Here is a 9,498-nt window from a genome sequence, read left to right as displayed (position 1 = left end):
AGGAGAAAGCAGCCGAAAAATCAACCCGGATGTCTCAAAGCTGGCAGATTCAACCGCTGCGTCTCAGGGACAGGAACAGAGGAAAACGCCCGTAAGACACCAAGGAAAAGAAGACTCCGGAACTCCTGTAGACGAGCCTGTGGCTGATCCGACTAGGATGCTTCTGGGCAGCGGGAGCTGGAGTTGACGAGATTGTTTGGAGGTGGTGAAAGGTGGGAGTTGATGCGACAAAGGCACAAAGGCTCGCATGGAATGACTCTAGCGGCGAGTGGGAGCTGGGCACAGGTACCCAGGTACTGAGGGGAGGGGGGTGGCGGGCGAGGCTGTGGCTCTGAGCCTGAGACTTGCTAGCGCCACGCCCCAGAGCAACCGCCTGTCACTTAACGCGCGACGCGCCCCAGTTCGTACTAACTTGAAGTTTGGGTGCTTTTCAAGCTTCTCTGAACGCAGCCTTTTCTCCTCCCTCTCTATCGCTGTGTCTGCGCCCGGCAGCTTCTCCTGTGGGATTTGAAGCACGGGGTTGTTTTGTCTTCTAATTACCACTCTTGAGTCCTACTGTATTCATCGAGATTCCATCTCTCTTCTCCGATCAACGCCCCTCATCCATCATGGCGCCTCAAGGCTCTGAGCTCGACCCAGATGGTCAGTAGCCATTGAAGCCGTATTGTGCGACCAGGAGTGCTAACACATGCTTACAGTCGACATGGTGCACGACGAGGAAGACGACCAGGAGGAAAGACTCATCAACGAGGGTAAGCGGCTATCTCGACCAACCGAGCTTCACATTGCGCAGCCTTCTGATCTGAATTTTGGTGCAGAGTACAAGACATGGAAGAAGAACAGCCCGTTCCTATACGACATGATTCTTGGGTTAGTTGGCTCTCCAATTGTCGCGATGCTAGACTTGGATTGTTGTTCTAACCTTTCTGTTCTGCTACAGGACGGCCTTGACTTGGCCCACGCTCACTGTTCAGTGGTTCCCCGATGTCAAGGAACCCGAGGGCAAGAACTATCGCATGCACCGCCTTTTGCTCGGAACCCACACTTCTGACGACAGTGCCAACTTCCTTCAAATCGCCGATGTCCAGATACCCAAAGCCGTGGCACCGAATCCCAACGACTACGACGAGGAACGGGGCGAGATTGGAGGCTACGGAAAGGCAGGCGACGTTGCCGCCCTCAAGTGCGACATTGTACAGAGGATTGAGCACCCGGGAGAGGTCAACAAGGCCCGCTATCAGCCTCAAAACCCGGACATTATTGCCACCCTTTGTGTCGATGGCAAGATTCTCATCTTTGACCGAACAAAGCATCCTCTGCAGCCAGCAAGCCTGGGCAAGGTGAATGCCCAGATTGAGCTCATCGGCCACAAAGCGGAGGGTTTCGGCCTCAACTGGAACCCCCACGAGGAAGGCTGCCTGGTTTCGGGTAGCGAGGATAAGACCATGTGCCTGTGGTATGTATAATTGTTGGTGGTCGCTCGCGACACTGCTAACCCTTTTTGTCCTGCAGGGATCTGAAGACTCTCGAAGCAGACTCGAGGATACTGCGACCTGCTCGCAGATACACTCACCACACCCAGATTGTCAACGATGTGCAGTATCATCCTATCTCAAAGAACTTTATCGGCTCTGTATCAGACGACCAGACTTTGCAAATCGTAGACTTGCGACACAGTGAGACCAACAAGGCCGCTGTTGTTGCAAAGCGAGGCCACTTGGATGCCATCAATGCGCTGGCTTTCAACCCCAAGTCTGAAGTCCTCGTTGCCACAGCTTCCGCCGATAAGACGATCGGTATCTGGGATCTCCGAAATGTGAAGGAGAAGGTGCACACTCTTGAGGGTCACAATGATGCGGTGACCTCCCTTGCCTGGCACCCCACCGAAGCTGGCATCTTGGGAAGCGGCAGCTATGACCGAAGAATCATTTTCTGGGATCTCTCCCGCGTCGGCGAAGAACAGCTACCTGATGACCAGGATGATGGCCCACCTGAGTTGTAAGTCGTCACCATGTCACCATAAAATTTACTCGTATCAAGCTAACTAATTGCTTCAATGATAGGCTGTTTATGCACGGTGGCCACACGAATCATCTGGCTGATTTTAGCTGGAACCCGAATGAGCCTTGGTTGGTTGCCAGCGCCGCTGAAGATAACCTGCTACAGATTTGGAAAGTTGCGGAATCCATTGTTGGAAAGGACGACGGTGACTTGCCGGTCGATGAGCTTGACCGATAGATGAGGTGGAAGTTCTGGGAGAAGAGTCGATCTTCATAGGATGAAGGTGAAGAGAGGCTCTGGCATGAGATGGCACGACATCGTGCACAGTGGGAGAGGGAGGTGAAATCTCTTCGTACCAAGCCTGAGATTGTGACTGTGAAACCTGAAAATGAGACTTTGAGCCTTGAAGGGGAGACTTTGAACTGCGAGGAAGAATCCGCGAGATCTGATACGGAGACTTTGAGAGCTCCGGATATCATAATAGAAGACTCAGAGGAAGATGAGATGCCTATTTGGCTCTGAATCCGAATGAGTCTCGGTTTGATAGCAAATATTCTTCTCTAGGAGCAACGCTATGCAACTGTACAGGAAATGGCGATACATTATTGAGATAGTTGAAAGATATTCTATAATGACAGTTGCGTGACAGCTGGCAGACACAATAGGCAGATGTTTAAAACCGTTTGCTCTTCCATTTCCCCATTGACCTGACGGCTCTTTTCATTTCACCTCTGCCTCACATTGAGTCGTTTCAGGATTTTCTTTTTCATCCTGTCTGCATTGCTGATCCAAGAAAATGTCTCCTCATTAATCAAAGAAACAACCCAATCCCAAGAACATTCATTCAGCCGCCCCCCCTTTCTTGACCTCTTTTTTTCTTCATACATCTCTTGGAACTCTCTCGATCTTTGTCTGGAAAACTTCGTCAATTCTCATAATAGATCATCGCCATCTCGCATATTCTCCATAGGGGGGAATAATGAATAGCAACAACGAAGAGGCCGGGCCGAGTAACGGCTCGCAGGCTAACGCAAACGACCTCCACCAGCTAGTTGAGGATATCAGACGCCGAGCTTCGGAAGAAGATGACACCTCAAAAGATGATCCGTGGACGCATCATGTCCGCGATCACATGCTGGAGGACATGGGAATCGATGTGACCGGAATGGAAGAGCTATTCAACCAGTATGGCACTGGTATGGAGGGTACACAACTGAGCGGCGATCACATTAAGCTGCTCAGGTGTATCAATCGCGTTTCCATCGAGGAGGTCGAAGTTGACGGCATGGTCAAAAAGAAATTCAAGTTCGATGATCTCGATGTCGAGGGCTACTTTGGCAACATTGATCCGTACGAGGCGCCGAATAAAGCGAAGTCCAGAGTCGCGTACGCCGGCATAGACCTCATTTCGGTGATATGCCAGCATGTAGAGCTCGCCGTGGAGCTTGGCAAACATCTCAATGGAAAAGATATTCTGAATTTGTGCCTTGCGAACCGCCGCTTTTACGAAGCCGTCAATGGCTATCTGCTGTCCAGTGTCCGCGCCTGGATCGAACACAAAGCCCCTGAAGCAGGACGCATCTTCCACTACCAGCTCTATGCAAAGCATCTGGTTGACGATCCGCAGAAGAGGACGTGGATGGCCTTGAAGCAGGGCATGACGACTTCGCCAAACAAGGACGGCAAGATTCGCAAGGTGCCCGGACTCAAGTATCTGCAGCTCGTCTTGGGCCGGGATAAGTGCTGCAAGGAGATTCTCGCCATCATGGCAAGGTGCGGCCACCGGATGCCGTCGACGATGCACCACTCGCTTCTGCGGCTTTGGCTTCTCATGGATGTTGCCACTACTCAGCAGAGACAGACGATGCTGCGGATGACGCACATCTTCAAAGACACCGACCTCTACAACATGCAAATGTTCTTCGTCAAGCTTGGCATGCTCTTCAACGACCCTATTTACGGCCCTTGCACGCTTGATCTGGTTCAACTCATGATGGGCCAGAAAGGCCTATTCAAGCTCTGGCAGCTGCTCACTCGCAAGAAATTCAACAAACTGGCCGACATCCTAGATCTCAAGTTGCGCTACGATTTCAACTTCTTCAGCGAGGGCAGTTACTGGGTAGAACACGCGCTGGGCCAGATTCAGGGCATCCCCCTTCACGAAATCGGACAGCAGCATAAAGAAGGCTGGGGAGCAGGTCGAATGCATCTGCTTCGACCCGATGAGGCTGTTCCTGTGGAGGCTGTGCGCAGAGGTCTTCAACTAGACGACCATCTGAGCCACATGGTGATCTGGGGATACTTTGACTGGAAGACGGGCGAGAACATTGTCCCTTCCCTAGAGGAGATGTACATTGAAGACGAAGACGAGGTGCTTGCCAACGTCGATACACTCGAACACTGGAAGCCAAGACATGTCCTGAAGAAACGCTGGAATGAGCTCACGCCCCAGCAACAAGACGAAATCCTGTCTGACGAAGAAGACGAACGACTGCGTGCTCAAGCCTGGTGCAGCACCCTCGATGATGATGACGATGCCGGCAGTCTGGACGACGTCTCAGATACAGATTCGGACGAGTCCCTCGATCTGGACGAAGAAATCAACCGCGGCTTCATCGTTCCTCCGCAACCCAAGGACCACGAATCCACGGTACCAGCCGTCGACAACGCGCAGGGCTGGGTCAACTTTGTCAACCAGTCTATACTGGGCGGCATGATACCTGACCTTGGAGAAGACGAGAGGCTGAGGGCCCAGGCGTGGAACTCGCATCCTAATCCTGACCCTGAACCAGAGATAGATGCGGACCAGCTTTTGGACGCATTTGTGACGGAGTTGCAGAGTAGACATAGACGGCAGCAATGGGCGGCGGCATCTGGGTCACAGGGAGAGGGTGGCGAAGAAGGAGACGATGATGAGGAAGAACAGGGTGAAGAAGACTTGGATGACGAAATGGAAGATGAAGCCGATGATGAGGGAGATTTCGAGGATAATGACGGGGAGGATGATGAGGCCAATGGTGACAACGAAAATGTCAACTTAAACGGCCTGGACGGCATCTATCAGGGCACCCAATTCAAATTCCAACCTGCCTCTGATACCCAGCTCCCTTACTACTACCCTTTCGATGACACACAGATGGACCTCGATCTACAATCCTTCATGCCAACATCATCTGCTCCCAATCAACAGGGCCCTTTTCAACTCTACGACGGAGAAGACGAAATCATGCAGGATCAGTATCCGGATCAGGGTGAGGCTCAAGACTACGGCGACATGTCTTGAATGATTTGTCGATTCCTCACACTCTTCTTCTACTCTACTCTCACCAAAGGGAGGGGGGACAAAGCTCTCAAGGATAGATATATGCAAAGACGAGCCTGGCTGCGAAGGTTCGGCAATGTGGCTGCTTGTAAACCTTAGATTCAAAGCCAAAATTTAGCTGTAGATTCATAAAGTATATGCTCATCTATATGCTATCCTATACTTTGGCCAAACCAAATGTGCCGATTTAAGCCTCGTAGATACCAAAACCAAAACAAACAATCACACAATATTCATCTCCATCTTTATAGCCCCAAGATATTACCAAGAAAAAAAAAAAAAAATCAACACACAATATATTAGGACACGCCTCCCATCCCAACTCACTCTACTTTTATTTCATGTCCACATCCTTTGGACGTTAAAAACATCAGAGCATTCTCACATCAGCAAAATCAACCGTAGCCAACCACCCACACACACAGCCCCCCCCCCCCCCCCCCCCAATTTGAAAACCCCTATCCCTCCCAATTTCCCTTCCCCTTTCCATCATCAAAAGTTTCCATTTCATTTGCCCAAAAACAGGTTTCCCTCAAAACTCGATTTCAGCCCAACTCCCGCCAGATTTCCCCCGCTCCCTGAAATGCTGCTACCTTGACACCTTCTCCTCCCAACTTGTTTAAAAAGAAAAACGAGCGAACGAAAAAGTACAATGCGAGAAGAGAGAATGTCCTATGTAAAAGAAAGGATTGGTAGATAAAGAGACAAGATCAAGTAAAAGGGAAGAAAACGAAACCAAAGTGAAAAGGAGACAAGAGATTCAGACCAGTAAAAAGCAAGTTGACAAGAGAGAAAGATGAAACAAAATCAAAGACCCCCTAGATCTGAGTGATAAATCCGACACCGGCGAACTGGATATTTGAGTCAAACAAGGCCATGATATACCCTTACACTCCCTTTCGCTATGCACCAGCACCGGGACAAAGGATTCCAGCAAAATGCCACGTCCGACCGATAATCGAGTCCACACAACCTTATTTCCCTTGCCAAGAACCATGTTTGCCCCCCTAGCGCGAAAGAGAACCAATAATTTTTTTCTTCCTCAGCAAAGCTTGAACCACAAGTCTCGTTGACCCAGAATAGCCGTGGTGTATTCACTTTTGTCTTCCAGCCCTCGAAACAAGACCACAGCCCCGCCTAAAACATATCCGACACTCCGTCCTAGTCCTCCAAAAACAAACCAAATACACACCAGCCCCTTTCCCTTGAAATAGCAAGCAAGCCAGGTCCAGAAGGTATTTGCCAAGGTCAAATGCTCTATGTTCATCATTCCAAAGTTCGTCTCATGGGAACGAAAAAGATATACCGATGGTACATGTAACCAGTTGAGTAAAATCATCATCTAAAAAGATGGCGTCTGCCGCAGATGCTTGGCCCCACCGTTTCCGACAACCTCACCCTTAGGCGGGTGACTTGTTAGGAGTAGCACCAGCACCGTTCTGACGAGCGTCGCCGCTGACAGACAGGCCGCCGATACCACTGCTCAGGAAAGCAAAGGGGTCATTTTCGTTGTTGCCAGGGTTGCCGTTGTTATAGAAGTTGTTGCCTGGCCCACCAGAGACGGGACCGTTAGTCGCAGACTGGAAAGCCGCCTCGGCAGCCCTACTATCAAAGGGGCCTGCAGAATGCGAACCGGGAGCGGAAGCGAAGCCCTGCGTGTTAAGGGAGCCTGGGTAGCCACCGGCGCCGCCGCCTAATCCTGAGGGAAGGAAATGGCTAGGAGGACCGCCAAAGTGCTGACCGTAGCCGCCTCCTGGCCCGAAGGATCCTCCAGAGGAGAATGGGCCGGGGCCTGGCGTACCGGCCATCGAACCCTGGCTCATGCCGTACTGAGAGCCGTTATCCATCGGAGAGGGGTAGCCAGAATCCGCAACGACAGCAGCACCAGCACGGCTGGCGCCGCAGCGAAGACAACAGACATTCTTAGCAAAGTTGTGGTATCCGCAAACTTCGTTTCCACATTTCCAGTCACCGGCACGGAAAGGCACAACACCGCCACCGCCCATTCGTCCACCGTGACCCATAGGACCGTGATGACCGCCGTGGTGAGGAGGGGTCATCATAGCTGGGGGACCGTATGGGTATGGGTAGCCACCAGGGCCCATGTCACTAGGAGCACCGCTTCCAACAGCAGGGAACGAGCAACGGAAGCAAGCCGTGCGGCGCTGGAAGTTGGAGAAACCACAAGAGGGGCAAGTCCAATCACCAGGCCGGGGGCGGTTCTTGCTTGGGGGGAAGGGTGTCAAAATATCTTGAGCTCGATCCAACACGCGGCTAGAAGAAGGAGAAACCTCGATAGCCTTTTCGTTGAGCGCACGTCCGTTCATACACAAGCTCTCAGCAGCCTAGACGAGGTTAGTTACGATACCCCCAATATATTCGTGAACAACGGAAACTGAGTGAGTAGGGGAAAGGACCCCCAGTGAAAGTGATTGAAGAAAAAGAAAAGAAAAATAGAGACTCACTTCCTCATGGGATGAGAAAACAGCAAAGCCTGTACCAGTGGGCTTGTGCTGCTCGGGGGTTCGAAGAGTCCAGAAAGCAATAGGACGACCACCAAACTGGGTGAACCAGCTCTCCAGCTCGGATTGAGTAGTATCATGCGGCAAACCAGACATGTGCAAAACCTTGCTCCTCTCTGAAAGGAACGCCCGGACATCTGCCCTCGCATCCATAGGCCGAGTCAACACATCGGGGTGATCCTGGGCGGGCTGAGACTTGCGAATCAAGCCACGAAGAACGCGGGCCAAGGTAATGGCCTCTTCCATTGCGCGGCGAGGAGAGGCGGGAGCAAGAGCCTGGAGGTGGAAGGGCAGATTATGCTTAATAGGTGCACTGGACTGGACGGGCTCGACCTCAAGAGCAGCGCAAATGTTTGACAGCATCGAGGGACCGAACGGCAGAGATTCTGGGTGGTGCTGTTGCCAGCGTTGGTATTCAGTTCGCAGGTCGAAGGTGCGAGAGTGCTGCAGATAGGGAGGCAGCACGACGGCCTTGTCGCGAGCTTCTCGCGGGAGCTGAACTCGGAGATCCCAGGCATCGAGCGTGACGAAGACAAAGTCGAGGTTCTTAGACGTCAGATACTCGGTTGCAAACGTGTCGAATCGACTGATAGCATCCCTAAAAGTACCGGCATTTCGAACGTGTTCCCAGGTGAGAGTCGTTAGACTCGCTGCGAGGAGAAAACATCACAAGTCAGCCCCAGTTTTCGACGATTCGCCGCAAGCTTAGAATTTTTGGACGCCAATTCTGTGCCCTCTTCGCGAGCGCAAGGCAAAAAGGGGGAGGCCGCGACAGAGGAGGCCGAAAAAAAAAAGATGCACGGCATAGAAAAACTTACTGCATAGCGGGGTGATGGGAGTATTGACAGGCTTGACGAGGACGCTCTCGTGGGTGATCTATTGTGATGCCGCCGGATTAGCGATGCTTCAGCTGAGAAGCCATGCAGTGGGCAGGATCGTGCGGCCAGGTAGTGGCGCAGGGGGGGGGGGGCAAAGGTATTTCTAACCTCCTCCAGACTGTTGGCATCAAGGAGAATCCATCCAAGCTCAATGACTTCGGCGGAATCCTTGGTGACATAGACACCGTGTTCATCGCAGGTAGTCGCAACGTGGATCACAACGTAGCGATCGATGTTGAGCTGAGGCACCTGCTGTGAAGACATGATGGCGACGGGTCTGCCGGCTCGAGCCAACAAACGTGTGCAAGACGCAGGCAACGACTATCGACGGTGAAGCGATCGCCGGACCACTTGCAATGGGTCGTCGAGAGGGGGATAAGAATACAGAAACGCCGAGCGGTAGCCCTGGACCCCAGCCGGTTCGAATATTTCACGGGCGGGAAAAAGGGCGATGGAGGAGGCTGTGACGAGGCTTCAGGAGGCGTTCTCAGCAAACACAAAACTGCCGGGGAAAAGCCTGTAGCTCGGGTCGGCGGCCGGGAGAAGAGAAGAAAAGGTGAGCACACAATGAAGGGTCGACGGAGTGGGAAAAGATTGGCCGCGCCCTGCCAGAATGCGCAACACACCCTCGAAACAGTCGAGCTTTGAAGTAGATGAAGAAAGACTGCAAAAGAGAGAATGGGGAGGATTGGAAGAGACCGGTTGGGCGAGCGGGAAATTGGTGGTTCCAGCAGTTTTCTCTTGTCACAGCGGCTGCAGTCTAGCTCAGGTACCT

At 52.1% G+C, this 9,498-nt stretch overlaps 3 protein-coding genes across 3 annotated transcripts; 2 read left to right on the top strand and 1 right to left on the bottom strand.

The window, feature by feature from the left end:
* Positions 1–688: 688 nt before the first annotated feature.
* On the top strand, positions 689–2,238 carry TRIVIDRAFT_34185 (uncharacterized protein; the record flags this gene model as incomplete). Its single annotated transcript, XM_014105951.1, has 5 exons — positions 689–752; positions 819–870; positions 941–1,456; positions 1,513–1,998; positions 2,064–2,238. 5 exons carry the CDS (start codon positions 689–691, stop codon positions 2,236–2,238), a joined length of 1,293 nt encoding a protein of 430 aa, XP_013961426.1.
* A 1,048-nt stretch (positions 2,239–3,286) lies between these two features.
* TRIVIDRAFT_14636 (uncharacterized protein) lies at positions 3,287–4,624 on the top strand (the record flags this gene model as incomplete). The annotated part of the gene is made up of 1 exon (XM_014105467.1): positions 3,287–4,624. A coding segment is annotated over one exon (1,338 nt), but the record flags the coding sequence as incomplete, so codon positions are not given.
* A 2,099-nt stretch (positions 4,625–6,723) lies between these two features.
* On the bottom strand, positions 6,724–8,987 carry TRIVIDRAFT_34131 (uncharacterized protein; the record flags this gene model as incomplete). Its single annotated transcript, XM_014105950.1, has 4 exons — positions 6,724–7,668; positions 7,789–8,495; positions 8,664–8,721; positions 8,832–8,987. The coding sequence occupies 4 exons, from the start codon at positions 8,985–8,987 to the stop codon at positions 6,724–6,726; spliced, it is 1,866 nt and encodes a 621-aa protein (XP_013961425.1).
* Positions 8,988–9,498: the final 511 nt, after the last annotated feature.

Source organism: Trichoderma virens (genome assembly GCF_000170995.1).
Source record: "Trichoderma virens Gv29-8 chromosome Unknown TRIVIscaffold_1, whole genome shotgun sequence".
NCBI lineage: Eukaryota > Fungi > Ascomycota > Sordariomycetes > Hypocreales > Hypocreaceae > Trichoderma > Trichoderma virens.
This window is presented reverse-complemented; position numbering and strand designations above follow the sequence as displayed.